We start from the raw sequence: 22293 nt of genomic DNA, 5'->3' as shown, positions 1-22293 counted from the left end.
GAGACACTGGGACAGGGAGGGGGTCCACCATAAGCCCCGCCCTGCTGTGACACTTGTTAAACTGGTAACCACACCGTGATCTTTGCACACTGCGATGATGACGATGGTAATGACGTAATGAGGCACTGCGCTCGTGTCACGTGCCCTCGCCTGCAGAGCTGACCGCGCCCTTTTGTCGTGACCGCGCTTTATTTATCCCCTTTTTTTCTTTTTACCGTAGCGGCGGGAGCGCGCTCTCGTTGCGGAGTTCCACGCTTGACGCGCCGCGTGCTCTGCTCCTATTGGACACTGTGACTGTTAATCACAACATTCCTAAGGCCTCACACGTTCAGTCCGAACTCCGGGACAGCGCAAAGGGGCGGTGTTAAGCACAAACTGAGGTTGAACAGGCTCCTTTCTTTGGCGGTGCACTCTGAGGCTAAAACCCAACACTCCGATAGACCGAGCCCTGTGATTGGTTAGAACCACCGTCGATCACTAAAATTGTGTGTAATGATTGGTGGGCTGCTCCGCCCCGCCCCTGCACTCCTTTATAATCCGTCTCCTGCGCTCTACATCTTTTTGGTTCCGGCCCGTCCTGAGAGTGAACATGGCCAAGCCCAGAGTCTTCTTCGACATTACCGCCGGTGGGAACGCCGTCGGCCGGATTGTCATGGAGGTGAGGGCTCGGTCCCGCCACTGGGCCGCTTTCAGCCGGTTGGACTCCCCGAGGTTACGTTTGAAACCCAGTAGCACCAGGCAGCGCGTGGCAGACGCCGGCTAACATGCTAATGCTAACTACTTTTTGTCTCAGGACTAGAAGTCTGTTCACGCGCGGGAAGTCGGTCGATTTAAAACGCCCACGTGCGGCTCGGGGCGGAGGCGGGAGGGGGGGGGGGGGGGGGGGGGGGGGGGCAGGAATGTTCTGGAAAGTTCCGGTTTATGTCCGCCATCTTGTAGAATCTCCATTATAGGAATGAATGGAACTCATTAGGTTGAACTAAACCAGCTAGTTTTACGCTCTCCTGCTGGGTTACATTAAGATTAGGATAGTCAAAATTCAAGTTTAATTTAGGAGGAGTATTCTTTAAAATTATTCATTGAATATAAAAACACTACGGGGCATAATCACAAAATTAAGATTCAGTGTATTCAACTATTAATGAAATATAAAGGAACATATATTCAAAACAACAGTGAATTATAAATGTTGTGGGAGGTGATTAATCGCTCTACACTTACTGAAATGCATTAGATCTGTCTCAACAATAGTTCCCGAAAAAGAATATGTGAAACTTTGAATGAGGGAGTATTCGTTTTTAAATTGGCCAACTTTTGACGGTTTAAAAAAAAAAAATTTGCTTTATTGAAATTAAAAAAAAAAGAACATGGCGAATGTCAGAATATTAATACAGTTAACAACAAAATATATGTGGCATGAGGGAATACTGCAGTAATATTTTAAATAAGCAAAACATAAATTGAAAAAACTACAAAAATGTTAAGGATAATGAACACAAAGGGTTTTATGAAAGGTGAAAAGAATGTCAAAAATGGCTTTCAAGTACAAAAGAGACAAAGTAAATAAACAAAAGTTTCAAAGAGTAAGTCATGTGCTTTAGTAGATTTAATAATTTTCAGTGAGTTGCAATACAGATTGAATTCATTAAAAAAGGTAAATTGATTGTTATGAATTTAAAAAAAAACAAAAAAAAACTTGGCTAGTCATAGAATCAAATTACTGCCCATTTTGTAATTTTTATTTTATCATGTTCTGTATCATTATTTGAACAGGAGGACATTTTGTCTTTAATCCATATTTGAAAATTAAACCCAGTGTTGTGCTTTAGTGTATTAAAAAAAACCACATGGTTTAGTGTATCAGTCTCTCAAGCTGCAGATGTTGATTTTAAAACTATTTCTATGTAATTTCTTGGACAGTCAACTTTTGATGTGACCAAAAGATTGAGTGACAAGATTAAAGAACAAACCAGATACTCCAGGGATTTGTTCGCTGAATTTAATTACAGAAAACTTGCATTTAAATATTATTTTAAGGTGGAGGCCCACTTAGAATTAATCAGTTAGTTTAAGGTATGGTTTAGTTTAAGTTAACCGGTTAAGAAGTGTGTTAAGACATTTGTTTATTTAACATTAGTAGTTGTTCAGGATGATATCACAAGGTTTTATTAGTTTAAGCCTGGAATTAATTGTATATAATCATTTTGACTATCATTTGGTTGAAGGTTACCAGTGTTTGTCTTGGGTTAACCTCAAATTCAGGTTAAAATTGAGATTTTTAGCCAGTAACCGTTCCATGAAATGCATTGTGCTTAACAATACACACAGTGCTCCTTTTAAATGAATGTACATGCAGCATACAGCAGATATCTAATGTTTTTACACATTTAGCCACTGCTAGTTCATTGTTAACCTAGTTCACTCCTAATAGTCAGCCAAGTTACATCATGATTGGTGAACTCATCATCCCCTTGATTACGGCCCCTTCCTTCGAAGTGTCCCAATCCGGTATTGATATCGGTCCGATATCAGCCAGTAAGCGAATATTGGATTTTATCGGACTGCATCTAAAGTCACCGATATAAGCTCTCCGATCAAATTTTCCGCTCCAGCACTTCTATCCATAGGTGACTGTGGTTCACACTCCAACAAAGTAACCTACTGTTGCTGACTATTGTTGGTTAACATCATTTGTTCAGGCGTTTTCTAACATTCCACACTACAAAATAAGTAAAAGTATGATTCATGCTGAAATCGTATCTGATCATTATTGGTATCGGCCGATACGCAAGGCTGCGTTATCGGTATCATATCGGAAGTGAAAAAGTTGTAGCGGTACATCTCAATTTTTATCATTATCACACAACGTTGGCCAATATATAAATCGCTTAACTGCCAAAATCAGCAGGCTACTTTGATTGTGAAATATACAGGTATGCTACTATGTCCTGTCACTGATTTAGCTTCACTGAATAGCTGCCTGAGTAACACTACACACTAACCACTATGAATTACTGCTCAAACATGAACCATCCCAACACTACGTTGTGAGTGCATAAAGAAACTGCTTTTAACTAGACATGACATATGTAGAACTGACGTACTGAGTCAGGTGCGCTATCATGAACACGCATACCGTGAGCACGCAGGTTCTGGCTTTCATTCAGATTAACTTACCAAACTATGCAAGAGGTGGGTACTCACGCTTTAATGTACGCACACAGCTTCTTGTTATCATTTCACCGCCAAAGCTCACTATTCCGCTTGTCAGCTTTCTGTATAACACCCCATTTGGAATATCATACTTATCTGATCTCATGTGACTAAGCACACCTCTGGCGTTAACGTATTCCTCACAAAGCAGACATAGATAAAGGTGACCTCCATAAACAACAGTACTTATTTATCTTTAACTTTGGGGCCTTTTCTATGGCATCGCATGTAGAAGCTCAGTTCTGCTTTTGTTTTTTGTTTTCTTCCTTCCCTTTTAGCTCTGCTGCAGTGTGTGTGGTGTCATCACAAATTTGCAAGTGAGGTGCGTTTGTTTACAGTGGTGGCGCAGCCCGGGAACAATCTATAACAGAATCATAATGAGTTTTTGTTAGCAATTCCAAAGCAGTGATTGACTAAGAACCGGTTCCAAAATGAAACCGGTTAACGATGCGCATCCCTACTACACCTACCAGACATTATAGGCCTCAACCTCCCATAATGGATCATTTTGTAAGGTGTCACCGAGCCAGCAACAGTACAAACTGATCTCAATTGATGCCTTTAAAAAAGAATGAACTCAAGTTAAATTGATCAATGTAAATGTTAACGCATTAACTTTGACATCTTTAATAATAATTGCGTTTGTTTTTACAAAGAAATGTCCTTGATGAACCTTAATCATGAAAAGTAGTAATATTTTTTACACTAAAATAACTTACTACTCTTCTAAAAGATGTCGGCGCACACTGTGTGTCCTGTGTTGGTTGGGTGCTAACCTATGGCGTGCTGTGTAGTAACGTTTGATCCTCTTCCAGCTCCGTGCTGACGTGGTGCCGAAGACGGCGGAGAACTTCCGAGCTCTCTGCACTGGAGAGAAAGGCTTTGGCTACAAGGGGAGCTCCTTCCATCGAGTCATCCCTGACTTCATGTGCCAGGTGAGGATAAAAGGTCGCCCAGAGCCATGTGCAGCGTGTGTCAGTGCTGAATGTTAACAGCCCTTAAAGTGGTAGCCATGCTCTATGTAGACTAAAAAGTAGGGGGGCACCGTTTGCAATTTTCTAGGCGATCACTGACCTTTAACTCATTCAGTGCCAGCTGTTTTTGAAAATTTTGACTGATTTTTTTAAAGACCCACAGAATACTTTGTACTGTACAGACTATGACAATCTGAATTCCGTAATTAAAAATTAAATTAAACTGGGCTTAAAGCCTTTATTCGTCATGTATATATGTTGCTACACATATATATTGAAATTTGTCCTCTGCAATTTAACCCATCCCTGGGGAGCAGTCGGCAACCATTTTGCGGCGCCTGGGGAGCTATTCGGGGTTAAGGGACTTGCTCAACATCCAACAGTGATGGCCCAGGTGAGGCTTGAACCGAGAACCCTGTGATTACAAGGCCAGCATCCTTAACCACTAGGCCACCATTCCAAAAATAATTTTGATTCTAGCTTGTTTCATTCTTCTGTAATCAGCAGTTGAATAGAGGCAAGCTTCACACAAATCGCCAGTTTGTGGCAGAAAGCTGAGAAAAACGGCTTTTTCTGAAACAATCTATTAGTGACTTAAAAGCATTTTTTTTTTTCTTTAGGGACGCCTCAACATTGGTTTCGTTCTATAAAACTACAAAAACAACACTGAGACCGGGCTTTTGATGGCAAATTTATTATTTTGCTATCTGGGTCAGAGTTGAATGTTTTGCTTACTGTATTTTGTATCTCCTCCCCCCCCATCAATCACACAGACGTAATTTCCTTTTCCTCCCGACACACAGAGCTGACCCATTTGGCCCAGTTAGTTGATGGTTTAATGTCACGATGGCAGCATAATCAATTATCCACTCAGGTCCACATATGTTCTGTGTGCTCCTGGATACTTCATAATATCACTTCATAGCGCCATAATTTTCCTCATCCCTGCTTCTTCCTCCTTAGCTAATGGTAGCATCTGTCATCCAAATGTGTGCTGTCACCACCTTCAGGGCACAGTTGGTCAATACATCACACTACAGCTTAGATATTGATGAAGGGACCTCCGCCAGGGTGTGTTTTAGTAATCTCTGTGAAAAAAACATAATTGATGTTATATATTGTCAGTGGCGCTGAGCGTATGGATTTGAAATATCTTATTACGTCAATGGCATTGAATGAGTTAAAAAGCGTGACCTGCTAATCTCAATTTTATTTCCTGACTTCATACATAAGCTGTTTTAAATATAAATTGTTCAATGTCCTATGGAGCTGATGTGACCTGAAGCTGAGCCTCATTTCTAAATATGTGTGGGAACAGTTGAAGGTCTCCAACTTCTAATATGGCTTTTACCAACCTCTGCAGCTTGTTACACTTATTTATTCTATAGTGGATCAAACTGTGGCTTTATGTTTTACTTACATACATGTTGGACATCAATCTGAGGAATGTCAGTTTAATTTAATGAGCAGCAGCTGAGGCGCTCATCTTGGGTGCGTACAGCATGACACCACCGCGACGCTCATGGTCGATCCTTAGGCGCTTTAGTGTCACAGCTTCGACCCGGCTTTTCTGACTTTTGTACATGGGAGAATAGAGCCATGAGTGATGAGTCTTTATTGGGCCTGTGTTAGATGAACGCTCATCACTGCGTTCTGTCGTCTTTAGGGCGGCGACTTCACCAACCACAATGGGACCGGAGGTAAGTCCATCTATGGAGAGAAGTTTGCTGATGAGAACTTCCAGCTGAAGCACACCGGACCAGGAATCCTGTCCATGGCCAATGCAGGACCCAACACCAACGGATCCCAGTTCTTCCTCTGCACCGTCAAGACTGCCTGGTAGGTACACACCACCGTCCACTGCAGGAGCTGGGTTGCCAGGTTTGGTGTTTAGTGTCGAAGCAGGGGTTTCCTGGACCGGGGTCACACACACGGCACAGCAGACTCCTACATTTCATAAATTCCATTTCAGTGTTAATCCATTTCCACGTCACATGTGTTTCCTTATCTTTCCATCTTTAGATACTTTAGTAAGTAGTAATTATTTTTAAAGAGCTTTTCTCAGATAAAAATCACATGGTGCTGTACTGAACAGAGGAGAAATTATAATGGGAGCAACATCATACAAGGATAGTAAGAGTAAAAAATCAATTTAACCAGAGGCTTTTCTAAATAGTGCAGTCTTTAAATGGTTCTTTAAAGAGTCCACAGAGTCTGGGATCTACAGCCTGCAACGCCAGGTCTCCCTGGGTTTTAAAATGAGTTTTGGGAATCTTTAGGAGACCCTGGCCTTAACACCGAAGGGTGCCCCTTGAAGTGTAGAGGGACAACAGGTCAGGAAGGAAGGTCGGGACAAGAATTTTAAACTCAATACGAAATTTTAACCGGAAGCCAATGAAGACTAAATAAAATGGGGGTAACATGGGCTGTGCTGGGTGTTACTGTTTTCAAATCATAACAAACATGATCAATAGAGTTAATAGTCACACAAGATCATGTCACTAGAGCAATGTAAGCCATATACTAACCCTTAGACTCCTGTTTAACTGGAAAACTCCCATAGAAATGTGTGATATGATCACAAAATCTTTTTATGAAGCCTGACTCCAACCAGAGAATCACCCTCAGGGTTAACACTAAACTCTGCATACTGTGTGATTGGAGAAGCTAAACCTGTTTGTACCAGAGCCTTATCACATTCCAAAGCAGTCACAATAATGTGAACATTTCAGATGAAGCTCTGCGTTCATTTACTATCACAGAATAACATGATCACCAGTTGATCCGTAACAAAAGATTTTGAATGAGCTTATGGCCGGAATTGGACTTAATTTGTTTTACATTTTATTGTAGGGGTGTCCCGATAACATCACTTGATCAAACCTTTTCTAACATTCCACACTACAAAAAATAAATAAAAGTATGCATGATTTATACTGATATCACATAGATATCGGTATTGGTCAATACTAAAGGCTGTAACATCGGTATCGTATTGGAAGTGAAAACGTTGCATCGGGACATTCCTACTTTTTAGACATTGTTTTTTAGTGAAAATAGTGTGTACATGTTATATTGTCCCGAAACATTCATGTGAGGCAGTTTTGTGTTTTGTTGGACAGACCTGTGTGAGTGAGTCCAGGAGCCTGGACACATCTCAGGGTGTCTATTGCAGCAACAGCTGAACTCACTTTTCCTCTTATAACTTCTACTGGCAATCTGTGTCCCACAGGCTTCATCTATTTTTGTGCCCTTCTCTGTCTCACAGGCTGGATGGTAAACACGTGGTGTTTGGTCAGGTAGTTGAAGGGATGGATGTGGTGAAGAAGATCGAGTCTTTTGGTTCTTCAAGTGGGAAAACCAACTCCAAGATCGTGGTGGCCGACTGTGGGCAGCTCTGAGCACCCGCCTTTGAATCCTCACCCTCTCTTTCTGTAGGCCCTGCCCCTGACATTCCTTTGATGGAGCTCCACCCACTTCAGTGATGTGTTGCATCTGTGCCTCTGTTTCCTTTTTTCACATCAAAATAAATCCAACCAACAACTGAACTGCTGTTTGTGTTTTTCATCACAGGACTAGATAAAGCTGACGTTAGAAACCAATCAGAGGCAGATGATGGTTAACCAGGTTAAAATGCTTTAAACCTAGTAAAGTCTGTCTGATTATTACATTTTTATAACACTAACTACCCTCCACAGGTGAGTGAAGACAAGCTGCTAACGAAGGGCTAACTACCAATACTTCATCTGTACAGACAGCAGGAGTGAGAGAGGGTCTATCACAGCGTGGTTCAGTCTGTGTGAGTCAGATGTGTGTCGAGTAAAGCACAGATGATCAATAAGAAGAATGAAAATCAAATGTCATCCTGCCTATAATTAGCATTGACTGTGAGGTAATATAAACCTTTGGTTTGATTACCCCAGGGGTCACCAACTCAGTGCCCACGACCACCAGGTAACCCACCTAGCCCATGTGAGGTGCCCTCAGGAGCTCTAGTCACCAATGAGCTCTGTCTAAAATCTCATTTACTTTCCAGGATTCAAACTCAAAGATAAATACATGTGACAAATGTAGTTAAATACGGATTTGTTGTATAGAAAAGTTTAGTTGCTAGTAAAATAGGAAGATGATAATTTGCAAGAAAACCATTGCATACATTAAGAAAAATAGTTTTATGTTGAAACTTAAACATTCTCTACGTTTTGAAGTTACTGCTAGCCTTCCTTATTATCTTACTATCTAATTAAAGTGAAACCATGAACATTTAGTATTTAAGATGTGCTTTTCTAACCGGTAGCCCTTTGGATTGTTCAGTAACCATGAAGTACTTTACAGTTTCAGAAAGGTTGGTGACCCCTGGATTATACTGTTCACTCTCACTGATATCAACACTCAGTGTGAGCGCTGAAGTTTGTTTAATCACAATTTTCCATGATCACCACTACTGTTAATAAATAAATCTTCATTGAATCTGATCAAGTTTGAAAATATATTTCATCACACTTTTTACTCCAAAAACACACAAGACGATTACATATGTACACAATAAAATGGTAACAGAATGATTCACAATGGAGAACATGGCAACAAAAATACTCAATGTGTCCAAAAACAACTAAAACATTGCACAGAATGACAAAAAATGAGAGACAAAAGGACAAAGATAAACAACAAACCAAACTAAAAACATGAACAATAAACAGATTACACCCACCACCCCCACAGTTTAGTATGGTTCGTTCTTCGGAAATTCAGTTTATAAAACAAACACAATAGACAACATTAACAATTAAAAACCAAACAGAAATGAAACAAAAAACAAAATTAGTCAGAGGTCACTCAAAAACAAAACTTTCAAAAATTCACAGCGTACTTTTGTTAGCAGTTTTCTTCTGTGTCAGTGATCATTTTCACGGGAACATTTCATAGTGTCTATTTATACGGTTGCCGTACGGACAACCCTATTTGCTATTAATACGGTTTTCATTTCCGGGAACGTGAAACTGGATGTAACCTGGTTCGTCACTTGACAAATCCTCCTGTTTCCTCAACGCTGATTGGTAGTTGTCGGTTTCCATTTTAAGACGTCTGATATGATTGGCTATTGTTTGCGGCGTCAGTGATAGCGTATCTTGTAATTGGCTGATAGGAATTGGCGGCATACTCGTAGTTTGATTACAGACGGTGCGGAGCTCATCGGGGAAAACTGACCGGTAACGGAGGTGTGGAGGCCGGTACTGGAGATATGGAGGACGGTGCCGGAGATATGGAGGCCGTGACGGAACAGCTAAGCAAGTAAGAGAAGCTGATTGTTAGCTTTTATGCTAAGTTCCCCGCCTGTTAGGGTCAGGGTGAGGGTTAACAGCTAGCAGAGCGGCCGCTAGCAGCGAAGCTTCGAAAATAAACCTTATTTCAGATGTTTGTTTTTGTTATTATTATTCAATGCTTTAACAAACAAGCTAAACAAAATGTTTACTTACAAAGATACACGTTAGATAAAACATCACAGAGCTGAAATATTACTGTCCGATTATTGAAACACGCACAAAATAAATTAATGTTAACTTTAGGATGAGGGAATGTCTATTCTGATGTTTAAAACAAAAAAAAATCTGGATATCTGGGGTGTTGTTTTTGTAAGATGAGCGAGAGCAATGACTATTTTCATCATTTAATTCCGTTAAGAAACAATGAAAGCATTAAATTATTTAATATAAGGTTGTGGGACTGTGAGAACATGGAATAATAAAACTGTTCATTCCTGTTCTGTGAGGGAGACTTTTTTTTCTCGCTTTGGTGGAGTTTTATCTCTCAGCTTTACTGATTGTGGCCATACCAGCCTACAATGGCCCGATGTCGTTAGATATCGGAAGCTAAGCAGGTCTGGACCTGGTTAGTAGTTGGATGGGAGACGACTGAGAATTTCAGGTGCCACAGTGGGGTACGAATGCAGTGGGTGTGTGTTGGTGTTGGTGGTGGTCGGAGGGGCCGACCATGGCAGCCTCGCCTCCGTCAGTCTGCGTCAGAGCAGCTGTGACTACAATAGTAGCTTACCACCACCAGTGTGGAGTGAAAGTATAATGCCTTAATTCTGTTAAGCGCTTTGAGTGTCTATGATGAAGCGCTATATAAAATCCAATGCAGTATTTTTACAACTTTCACCAAAATGTCGGACTGAAGATTTAAACGTTTTGTAAAATATGAATTCCATCACTGTTTTTATTAAAAACTGTAAAATGTATTAATCCTAACTCCTCCCACAATGTTCACTTTATTAACACCAAAGTGTGTACAGCTGATCTTCAGACTGTCCGACACAAACCATCCACACACATTCATCATTGTTCAATAATTGATCCTACAGTCAGTGAATCAAAGTTTTTGACTGTAAACAGTGATGTAATCATTTATATGTTCATGAAAAAACAATAACATTCTGGACTCATTGTAGATTATGTTCGGAAAATATCAGAATTTTTATCTCAGAAACTTTATTATTATTATTATTATTATTACATCATTTTGAATTTCATGCTAACAATTGGAGTTAATCCAAAAAAAGTCATTTTAAAACATTAGTTTTTCACTGATGGAGCCAATAAATCATTGTTACAAACTAATGACCAACATCTCCATGATGTCTACATGTAATATTGGATTTTCATGGATGGTGATCATGAATTATAGGGATGCAACGATTAATCGTAAGGCAGTTAAAAATCGATTCATAGGTATCAAGGTTCACATCGATGCAGTGAAAATTGAATCGCAGTACTTTTTTTAAACAGCAGAGGGCGCTATCCAGAAGTGTTGGCGGCGAGCGAAATCTGCTAATACTTTCTTTCTGTCCGCCTTCTACTCTTAAACATATTCATAAATGATTCCTTACCCCTTTAGCACCGAAAGAATATCTGTAATATTACGTGAATATCTGTAAAAGTCAACATTTTTCTATTAGGTCTGTCTGTGAGCATAACATCTCTTCTTCACTGCAAGATATCTGCATGTCAACCGACCACTGGGTTACCAGCGCCCTCTGCTGGTCCAAACAAATATCTGATGTAAATACAGTAAAATGACTTTTTTTTTCTTTCAAGTCCAATTGTTAAGGCACAAAATACATTTTCAGTTGCACTTTTAAAAAGAAAAAAGAACTATTATGCAGTTTTGTATTGTTTACTATAGAACCAGAATTTAAATAATAAGCTTCTTCTTCATTTGTATTATTCCTTTATTTATTTCATTCAAGATTTATTTTTAGTTAAATTGCATTGTTTTGAATAGTTTATCAAGGGATTCTTTTGACAATGAAAAATAGTATTTTCCCCAAAAAAATAAAGGAATATTTTTCAGTCATTTATATACAGTCCCATTTTGTAAAATAAATCGTGAGAGAATTGTATCGTGAATCGAATCGTATCGGGAGTTGAGTGAATCATTACATCCCTAATGAATTAGTTGTGTAGTGTACATTCGTAAAGTCACTGTTGTTGTTATTGTGTAACGTCCTGGGGTTCCGCCCTCATCTGGTGCAATGCACTGATTGGGTATAAACAGGAGGTTTCAGTCCTCAATGAATCTGTTTTTATTTAGTCTGAAACCCTAAAGTCTGTGTCTTTCTGTTCTCAGGTCTTTGTCCATAGATGAGGACGATAACATGGACAAATACCACAGGTAACACCCACACACACAGTTAATTTGGAGGTGTTTTCTGTTTGGTTTATTTCTCAGAGCATCACCATCACTGCCTCTCAAACTAACTCCTCCCTGCCCCGCCCTCACTCACAGCCTATTACAGACGATATGTACACACACACGCACACGAAGTGTGGGTGCCATGTGCATGTTCCATCTAAGGAACCTCACAATTAGATTCGAATACGATTCAGGGTGTTACGATTTGATTAATCAACGATTATCACAATTTTTGATGCATCTTTTTTTCTATTCCCACTTTGTGGATACTTAATAGCGTACTTTTAAACAAGGTATATGTGTCAGTATCCAACTATCCAGTAATTAAAGTGACCAAACAAATGTATCACTGTTATCTTTATTTATATCAAATCATTAAACCCAACAGTAGTCATATTACAAAAGAAATACATATATAAAAATAACTAAAATATTAGCTTATTCACCTATTTCAATCCGAACCAACACAAAAGCTTATTCAGTAAAAATAGACATCCAACAAAACTTAAATGAGCTGCATAAATCCCACAAGAAACTAAACATTTTGCCCTTCACAATCAAAGCATCTTTCAAAACCTGCAACATCAGCTCTCATTACACTTGTGGAATTTGGGTTTTTAAATAAAAAGGGGATGAATAAAGCAACACCATAAATAATTCAATCATGCCACGGCAGGTAAAAGTGCAGAGACAAAAGTGCAGCTACTCATCATCATTGCTGTTTTGTTTTCACCTTCAAGTTATTGTGTAAGAAAAGGAGCTGGTCAACATGCTTCCAATTAAGTGTGCTCCGCTGTGTAGTTACACTGTGCACACAGCGAGCCGTGTTTCAAGATAGGTCGGGTGGATGGCCAACATCGCCGCAGACCCCTTGTTCCGACTGTCGTGGGCCGAGAGCCATGAGTCACCTTCGCCGCCGGGTCCTTCCAGACCATGGAGCCGTTCGTGGCGCATTGCCGCGGAAGAAATGCGCGCAACTAGGATGCATCTCATTGCATAGACACTGGTACCAGGAATGAACAGACACCTCTTGGCCAACTTTGAAATCATAGGATACATCACTTGATTCTTTCAAGAGCTAGCTTTTAATCCACATGAAGTAATAAGCTTTTTCACACTCTCGGAAAGTTTGCTCTCATTCAGTTCTCTTGCATGAGGTCAAAAGTCAAGAGGGATAAACTCGCCTTGGCTGATGGTGTAGGCAGCGAGTCTGACAGAGATTTAGATTATTTTTCCAGTTGGAGTGTTGATTTCTTGAAACATTTTTTGTGGAAACGTGTTATCGGTCTCTGAGGCAGAAGAGCTGAGTTAGTCGCTAATGCTGCACACGAGCTGAAAATTTGGCTTTTTTCTGGCTTTTCAAACAGTGATCAATCAGCTGATCAATCGATCTGTCCATCTTGTGCAATTCTTCAAATTTGTAAATTGAATTTAAATAATTGCTTAACAAAAATAATCATGGACCTGGTTAGTGAATGGTGTACCTTGGAAATTTACTTTTTCAAAGTGAGAACTCATACTGTCCTTTTCACACTCAGAAATCTTGCTTGTCCCATCAATATTAATAATACGTTTTATTCATAAGAGATTTTCAAAAACTCAAAGACACTTTACAGTTGTTAAAATAACTACACAAGTCAAAAAACGAACTAACAACAATAAAGGTAAATACAGAAAATACATAACAATCACAAGTTAAAAGCTTGGGGGATGTATTGGCACACTTCTAATGTGTAGCAGAAAAATGCAGTTTGTTGTCGTGTTAGTGTTTTTTTGCTGTACTTTTTTGCTGTGTTGTGTATTGAGTGTGAAGCAGCACACACAACTTGCAGCACATGACTCCTAGTGCTGAGCCATATGGACCAAATCATATCTCAACATTTTTCCTCCAAATGTTAATAGATGATATGAACTTCATACATATGTGTGAATATACTGTATTAGTATTATATTAGTGCTAGGACTTTATCGCGTTAATTGCGAATAATTAATTACACAAAATAACACCCAAAAAAAAAAAAAAAGCATTTAACAGGGCTTGAGACTGCAACCAAAATGGTCGCATATGTGAGTATTTTTTCATTATGTGCGAGTGAAAAATAAATGTGGTCGCATCCATGCAAGTTCGTATGGGGTGATGTTATTTTATAGGAGCAGCTGAGCGCTTCGTCATGTCCCACAGAGTACACTTCTCTTTTTCTCTCTCGCTCCGCGCTGCGGGATTACCATAAAACCGTCTATAAACAGGCGCTGCAAATTGACTGGCTGCTAGGTTGACCGAGGATTTCGGAGAGGAGGCTGGCTTGACCGCAGTGCTGCGGGTGATGAGACGGTGCACGCTCACACATCTTAGCTGCGGGTAATGCAACGGTGAATGGACCGAGTATAAACACCAATGTGCTCCTTTTGAGTGCGTGCGGTCCGCTATGAACGGAGCTAGGCATAACAAGTCCTTCACTGAGTGCGCGCTCACATTGAGAGCAGCAGTAAAAAGGAAAAACGTGCTGAGCTCAGTGATGGAGCGTACACGCTCATCAGAACCAGCATGGAGGGACCTGACCTGATAGACTATGATGCCAGGACAGATGTTCAGCTGTGGTTCTATGCTACTGTTAACTGGCCTTTAATGGCATTTTTTATTTCATGATGTTGTTTTGCACAATGGCCTTTTTTTTCATAATGTCCTTTTCCACAATGGCCTTTTTATTTCATAATGTCATTTTTCAGCAGAATGACTTCGGTCTGTCAATCAAAGAACATAAGGTGGAGCCAGTGAAGTGATTGGCTGATCCTTTACACAGACATGAGCAGCAGCACTTGCAGTATTGATTCGTGCAGACTTATCACTAATGCTGAGAAGCCTGAGCGCTGAGTAACACAGTCTCATTCTCAACTCGTCACATATTGACCGTCAGTCAGGACCCCTTAGCGTCAGTGTTCGATGCACGGGGTACCCCTTTGGTGTTTATTTTCTACGCTGAGGGTCCGTGTTCCACCCACATGCAAAGAAAAATATGGTGGACACGTATATTTTAATAGCAAATTGCCTTATTTCAAGATAAATTGTGGCTATAGAAATGTTTTGATGACATTTCTAGTGAGAAATGTACCCTTAAATTTCATACTATCCATTCGGTTTATGTAAACGATCTGTAGTTTTTTCGTTACAATGTACATTCTTCGTGGTTGCTATGACAACCTTTGATGCCAAAAAACTGCAAACCAAAAGCAGATAAATATCCATTCATGGACCGAGTAGTGTTGTAATTCTCTTGTTAAAACCTTTACTATTTTCATCTCCTAACCGGGGTTGGGGGACACAGGGGAGATCCTTACTTTCCAGAGCTGAATGTAGCTCCTCCTCCGGTGTTAAATCCTCAGATAAAAGTGGAACCGTGCAGAAAAAGACTGTATTGGTGTTGGAGAGCTGTACTTTATTAACTACCTGCACTGTAAACATAAACCTCGCTACCTGTCACGGTCACCGTGTTGGACTGAACCCAGGTCTTAACACAAACACACATCTGCTCCACTGACACGCACACACACACACGCATCAGCCACGCGCATGCACCCGCTCCCTCACTCAAAATGAAGACATTCAAGCTAGACACATCTCACTGCACTTTTATTGCTTTATATTTTTTATTATTAATAACACTTTTATTTATATTCCCTCCCATTGCTACCACTGTGTCGGTCAAAGAACGGCCATGACCGATGTCCAGGAAAACTAATCGATCTTAAAGGATTAAGCTGAGGTCCAACCCACAAGCTTTGATTGACAGACCGAAGTCATTCTGCTGAAAAACGACATTATGAAATAAAAAGGCCATTGTGGAAAATTACATTATAAAATAAAAAAGACCATTGTGGAAATAGATATTTAAGAATAATAAAACGTATTTCATAATAATATTACCTTATTTAACAATTTAATGGCCATATTATATACTTTTTTGTTATTTATCAAAATTTTATTTATTTCAAAATGTTGTTTTTATTTATTTAATTATGACTCTTTTGGGCTTCCATAGTTGAAAAACCTAATAAACAAATTTGAAAAAAAAAAGGCTAAAATTGTTCACAAAATATTAGTTTCTTGAAGGCATCTGGCCACGCCCTCTCAGTGTTTTGCGACCCCAAGGTTGAGAACCCCTGATCTAGAATACTTAAAGTGGAACCAGTGTTGGTAGTTACTCATAAAAGTAATTCACTACTAGTTACTTGTTATTCTGTATATTGTTGTGAGATTAATTTTGTAGTTACTGCATTTAAAAAGTAACAACTTCCTATTACTTTACTTTCCTGTTTCTTAATTTTGAGTGTAGATACATGGACAAACATCACTCAGCCTGTACAGAGGGTTTTTGGATTGATTGATTTCTACTTTAATAATCAGTTGTTACAGGAAGTAAATATTGATAAATATGAACATATGATGAGTGGAGTGGAGCTTTTTTTAATCTGTTTGTCTTTGTCAGACTCTAGATGTAGCTCATTGGTTAGAGCCATAGACTGTAAAAAGAATAGACGTGACATCCTCCATAGTTCCTACTCAATGTTCTTGAAGCCAAAATACAGTGCATATGAGCGTAGCCATCTTGCAAATTTGACGTCATTTGCAGCCAGAGTCTGCGTAGTAGGGTCCTGCCGGAGGAGCCCTGGTGACACACTCCGCCCATTTAGCGTCCTGCCCAATTATCGGCTGTCAATCATCGTAATATGAGTGACCTGAAAGGCGCTGATGTTTAAATAAAATGTATTAATAATAATAATGCATCAGTTTTATATAGCGCTTTATCATAGACACTCAAAGTCGCTTTACAGAATTAAGGCATTATTCTTTCACTCCACACTTAGTGGTGGTAAACTACTTGTAGCCACAGCTGCCCTGGGGCAGACTGACGGAAGCGAGGCCCCTCCGACCACCACCAACACTCACTCACACACTACATTCATACTAGGCAATGTAGGTGAAGTGCCTTGCCCAAGGGCACAATGACAGATACCACTGGGTGACTGCCACCCCACTGTGGCACCTGGAATTCTCAGTGGTCTCCCATCCAACTACTAACCAGGCCCAGACTTGCTTAGCTTCCGAGATCTAACGGGATCGGGCAATGACAGGCTGGTATGGCCACATTATATTATAATAATTATTATTATGATGTAAAGTTCTGTATTTCAACCTTAAATAACTTATTTACAACAAGCTTCACAGAAAAATGAGCACTTGAACACAATGTAGGGTGATAACTAATGATTACAGCAGAGTTTAGGTTTGTAAAAAAATTATGTGACGAGTATTTTGACTTCACAGTTTGACCCAAATCCCATCCGTTAACATTGAGGAGGCGGGGTTTATGACCTATACTGCAGCCAGTCAGCCGGGGGAGCTCTAAAAATAAAAGCTTCACTTTTAGAGGAGCTTGTCCAGTCCATTCTTTTTACAGTCTATGATGTCTTGGTGGTGACCTGTAGGCTTTTTGATTGATCTAATGCAGCTCAGTAAAGAGGGAAAATATTATTCACCATGGAGCGAAGATCAGAAATCCCACAAAGGAAGAACTGTTCTTTCACTAGTGCCCTTCAAAATAAAAGCACTGCTTTTCTGTGTGTCCCGTCAGGTTTGTTCAGGATGGGAAGGACGCTGCTCGTGAGGGGAACTTGTCCAAAGCCCTGCACTGGTTCAGACTGGCTCAGAGTCTCCGTCCCAGCGACAAACTGGAGAAGAGGATTGTGAAGGTGGAGGAGCTGCTGGCCCTGGATAACTCTGAGGAGGAGGAGGAGTTTGTCAACGTGAACAACAGCGGTCTGATGCTGTTCAAGGAGCTCCATGAGCGTCTCTACGAGTACCAGCGGCGTGGTGTGTCCTTCTTGTACGGGCTGCACCGAGACGGCCTTAGGGGGGGGATCCTTGCCGACGACATGGGCTTAGGCAAAACCATTCAGATCATCTCCTTCCTGTCCGGCATGTACGACAATGAGCTGGTCCGACACACGCTGCTCGTCATGCCCACGTCACTCATCACCAACTGGACCAAAGAGTTCTCCAAGTGGACTCCAGGCATGAGGGTCAAAGAGTTTCACGGCATCAGTAAGAAGGAGCGCAGCCAGAACCTGGAGAAGGTCCAGAGACGGGGCGGCGTGATCATCACCACCTACAACATGCTGATCAACAACTGGGAGCAGCTAGCCTCGTACCGTGGTGCCACCTTCACCTGGGACTACCTGATCCTGGACGAGGCCCACAAGATCAAAACCAGCACCACCAAAACCGCCAAGAGTGCCTCAGCCATCCCATCTCAGCACCGTGTCCTGCTGACGGGAACGCCGGTGCAGAACAACCTGCAGGAGCTGTGGGCACTCTTCAACTTCGCTTGCCAGGGGACACTGCTCGGCACCGCCAAGACCTTCAAAGCAGAGTACGAGAACCCCATCACCCGGGCCAGAGAGCGGGACGCCACACCGGGAGAGAAGGCGCTCGGCTCACGTATGTCAGAGAACCTCATGGCTGTCATAAAGCCGTACTTCCTCCGTAGAACCAAGTCTGAGGTCCAGAACATTAAATCAGATGCCATCCATTCGCTCAGAGAGTCTCAGGAAGAAGAACCAGGACGGATTCCTCCAGAACCCACGAGATCTGCTCCCAAGCTGACCCGTAAAAATGACCTGATCGTGTGGACACACCTGAGCGCAGTGCAGGAAAACATCTACACGCAGTTCCTGTCCTTAGACCACATCAAGGAGCTGCTGCTCACCACCAGGTCTCCTCTGGCCGAGCTCACCATCCTCAAGAAGCTCTGCGACCACCCGCGGCTGCTCTCTGCCGGCGCCGTGGCCTCGTTGGGTTTGGAGGAGAGCGAGACAGACGCCCAGAGTATCGCCAACGTCTCCGACCGAACACTGATTGCCGAGTCGGGGAAGATGGTGTTCCTGTTCCAGCTGCTGCAGCGTCTCCGGGACGAGGGCTGTCGCACACTGGTGTTTGCTCACTACAGGAAGGTTCTGGACATCATCGAGCGGATCCTCAACAACCGCGGCTTCAAAGTTCTGAGGCTTGACGGGACAATCACGACCATCTCTGAGCGGGAGAGACGCATCTCTCTGTTCCAGTCCGACCCAAGTATCTCCGTCTTCCTGCTGACCACACAGGTTGGCGGCGTTGGCATCACGCTGACGGCTGCCAATCGAGTTGTGATCTTCGACCCCAGTTGGAACCCAGCAACGGACGCCCAGGCGGTGGACCGGGCCTACCGCATCGGGCAAAAGGAGAACGTGGTGATCTACAGGCTGATCACCTGCGGGACGGTGGAGGAGAAGATCTACCGCCGACAGGTCTTCAAAGACTCTTTGATCCGACAGAACACGGGAGACAAGAAGAACCCGTTCAGATACTTCAGTAAGCAGGAGCTGAAGGAGCTCTTCACCCTGGAGGACACAAAGTCCTCGTCAACGCAGGTCCAGCTCCAGGCTTTGCACGCCCGGCAGCGCCACACCGACCCAGCTCTGGACCAGCACATCGCTGACCTGCACACCATGAACATGTTCGGCATCTCAGACCACGACTTGATGTTCTCCGTGGAACACGTTCACGATGAGCCTGACGACCCTGAGGAGCAGAACTACATCCAAAACAGGGTCAATAAGGCCCGGGAACTAATGAAGGCCGAGTCCGAGCTGCAGCTGCTCATTACTGATGGTGCAGAGCCGGCCTGGACCCAACAGCAGGACCACGGCAGGGACAGGACCCACCAAAACCGACCCAGGAACCCCCGACCTCTGTCACCACCACAGGAACGACTTTCTAATGATTCGGCCCAAAGCAAGTTAATGGAGAACAACCAGATTCTCCAGGTCATCGACCTGACAGAGGACGAACTAGACCAGGTGTCCACTCCTGAAAACAGAGACCGGTTCCAGGACCAAAGTCTGAACTCTAAAGACTCTAACAGAACTTCATCCATCCTCCTGAAGTCCAACTCTAGTTTCAAACACGAGGCATCCTCACGAATCAGCACCGGCCTTGAGTCGCTCAATGGACACTTCAATCTGCAGCTAGAGGACAGCGAAGCCATGGAGGACCAGGAACAGGGTCTGATGGAAGACCAGGAGGACCAGGGTCTGGTGGAAGATCAGGAGGACCAGGGTCTGGTGGAGGCTCAGGAGGATCATGGTCGGATAGAGGACCAGGAGGACCAGGGTCTGGTGGAGGACCAGCTGCAGCTTCTTTCTCAGCTGCAGATGAATGGCAGCTTTGATGTTTCTAAATCTCTGAGTGAGAGACAAGCCAGTTCTGATGCGTCTCAGGACAACGCTTCAATGGACGAGTCCATCATCACTGTGAAAAAGAGGAGAGCGGCTGTGATATATGATGATGATGAGGAAGATGACGAGCAGGTGATGATGATGATGAGTCAGTTGGGCAGCTCTCTGCAGCTAATTGGAGCTTCAACGCCCAAATCCTCATCCTCTCCTTTGAGGAGTAGACGCAGCACCGCAGCAAACATCTCCATGGCTTCACGGAGATCCTTTATTCAGGATGTAAAGAAGGATGGCTCCACCCATGAAGAAGTAGAAGTAAATAATGGTTCAACCCGGGATGATTACAGCGAGGAAGAGGAGGATGGAGATGATGATTACAGTGAGGAAGAGGAGGATGGAGATGATAATTACAGTGAGGAAGAGGCTTCTGCAGATTTAAACAAAGGGAATGAGAATGATATCAAGCAGATTAATGGTTCAACCTGTGAAGAAGAAGAGGAGCTAAACTATGGTTCAACCTGTGAAGAAGAAGAGGAGCTAAACTATGGTTCAACCTGTGAAGAAGAAGAGGAGCTATGCGATGGTTCGACCCGTGAAGAAGAAGAGGAGCTAAACGATGGTTCGACCCATCAAGAAGAAGAGGAGCTGAACGATGGTTCTACCCATCGAGAAGAAGAAGAGGAGCTAAAGGATGGTTCCACCCGTGAAGAAGAAGAGGAACTAAACAATGGTTCAACCCGTGAAGAAGTGGAGAATGTTTTGACCCGAGATGAGGATGATGAAAGCGGTAGTGCTGATCCTGAACTTTCCTCCTCGGAGCATGTGGACCTTTGCACTGCTGACCCTGAACAGGAGGCTCTCTTTCAGGAGGAGCAGGGCTACGATTGGCTGGTCATGAAAGGAAAACAAGCTCATGGAGAGAGGAGATTGGATGAGGCTCTGAGATTCTTCCTCAGGGCGCTGGACATCCAAGCAGGAGACCCTGAGATCCAACTCCTGACCATCCGCCTGTTCCAGCAGCTCAAAAGCTGAGTTAAACACATTCTGTCTGTGGACTTTTACAGTTACATGTGGAGAGGGCTGAAGGACGCTGCTGTTCTTTGTGTTTCAGATTACATGATTAAAGCAATTTTGTAAAGGATCAATAGATCAACAAAGTGTCAAAGCTTTTTATTGTGAAAAAAAATAAAATGTAAAGAGGGACACTTCCGTTTGTCTCCATCATTCACACACACACATTTCTGTGTATGTAACAGGAAGTTGCAATGTGGTATAGTATTTTATAATATGTAATAATAATAATGTGCTTTGAGTAAGTGTGTAAGAAAGCATCGATTCAGCAATATTTCACAGGGCGATTGCTGTATCAATCCAAAAAATGTCCAAGTCATTTGACTGTGCTAACATCTACATAGCACGTAAATCCGGTCACTAGGTGTCAGTGAACCACATCAGACCTTGGCTGCGTCCGAATAGTCCCTCCTATCTCCTTTCCTATCCACAGTTTTTAACTTCCAGAAGTGTTTAAGTGGTGGCCATGATAAAAGAGCATTCAAATTTTCTGAGGAAAGAAGGCGTGGCCGTAGGATTATTACATCACCTAGTGGAAGTGTATCTGATTGGCAAAACAAATGTCGGCACCTTTTCCTAATTCCTCTCCGAACACCGTGACGTCATCCACGGGGTTATGGAAAAGTGATTAAGAAAGGAGATGGGAGGGACTATTCGAACGCAGTCCTCGTTAAACTACCTCACTCTTCATTTAGCTGGACATTGATTGCACTTTTATAGATGCATGTGGTTACTTTTAAAAATATATTTCAGAATCTGTTGTAGAAGCAAAAGAAAAGTGTAATTTCAGAGTTTGATAAACATACCACTTGTTTTAAATTGGTACTTGAATTACAGTTAGTTACCATTTACTTGCTCTCACAAGTTTAAAAAAAAATGAATACATTGTATTTCATACCATTTTGTAGTTACTAAAGGTGAAATTTCAAAGAATTGATTTGTGATGTATATCGCATTGTTCAGTATCGGGATATATCGTATATGTATATCGCATCGTCAGATTCATGTTAATGCACACCCCTAGCTGTAAGTGTATTACTGAGTCCTAGTTAGATGTGCAGCTCACACTCCT

The 22293-nt window shown here is 42.0% G+C and overlaps 2 protein-coding genes and 1 pseudogene across 3 annotated transcripts; 2 read left to right on the top strand and 1 right to left on the bottom strand.

The window, feature by feature from the left end:
• Window positions 1-500: 500 nt before the first annotated feature.
• Window positions 501-7735, top strand: ppiaa (peptidylprolyl isomerase Aa (cyclophilin A)). Its single transcript, XM_028458208.1, has 4 exons — window positions 501-658; window positions 4029-4148; window positions 5854-6026; window positions 7456-7735. The coding sequence occupies exons 1-4, from the start codon at window positions 590-592 to the stop codon at window positions 7586-7588; spliced, it is 495 nt and encodes a 164-aa protein (XP_028314009.1). The 5' UTR covers window positions 501-589; the 3' UTR covers window positions 7589-7735.
• A 147-nt stretch (window positions 7736-7882) lies between these two features.
• On the top strand, window positions 7883-21225 carry ercc6l (excision repair cross-complementation group 6-like). 2 transcript variants are annotated; one of them, XM_028458207.1, is made up of 4 exons: window positions 7883-7986; window positions 9358-9482; window positions 11817-11861; window positions 17513-21225. In XM_028458207.1, the coding sequence occupies exons 2-4, from the start codon at window positions 9433-9435 to the stop codon at window positions 21180-21182; spliced, it is 3765 nt and encodes a 1254-aa protein (XP_028314008.1). In that variant the 5' UTR covers window positions 7883-7986; window positions 9358-9432; the 3' UTR covers window positions 21183-21225. The 2 variants fall into 2 exon arrangements, with proteins under 2 accessions (XP_028314008.1, XP_028314007.1); XM_028458206.1 differs by lacking the exon at window positions 7883-7986 and having other exon boundaries at window positions 8958-9482.
• On the bottom strand, window positions 16913-17030 carry LOC114470490 (uncharacterized; annotated as a pseudogene).
• Window positions 21226-22293: the final 1068 nt, after the last annotated feature.

Source organism: Gouania willdenowi, chromosome 9 (genome assembly GCF_900634775.1).
Source record: "Gouania willdenowi chromosome 9, fGouWil2.1, whole genome shotgun sequence".
Lineage (NCBI taxonomy): Eukaryota > Metazoa > Chordata > Actinopteri > Blenniiformes > Gobiesocidae > Gouania > Gouania willdenowi.
The sequence above is the reverse complement of the archived record's forward strand: the minus strand, read 5'-3'. Positions and strand labels throughout refer to the sequence as shown.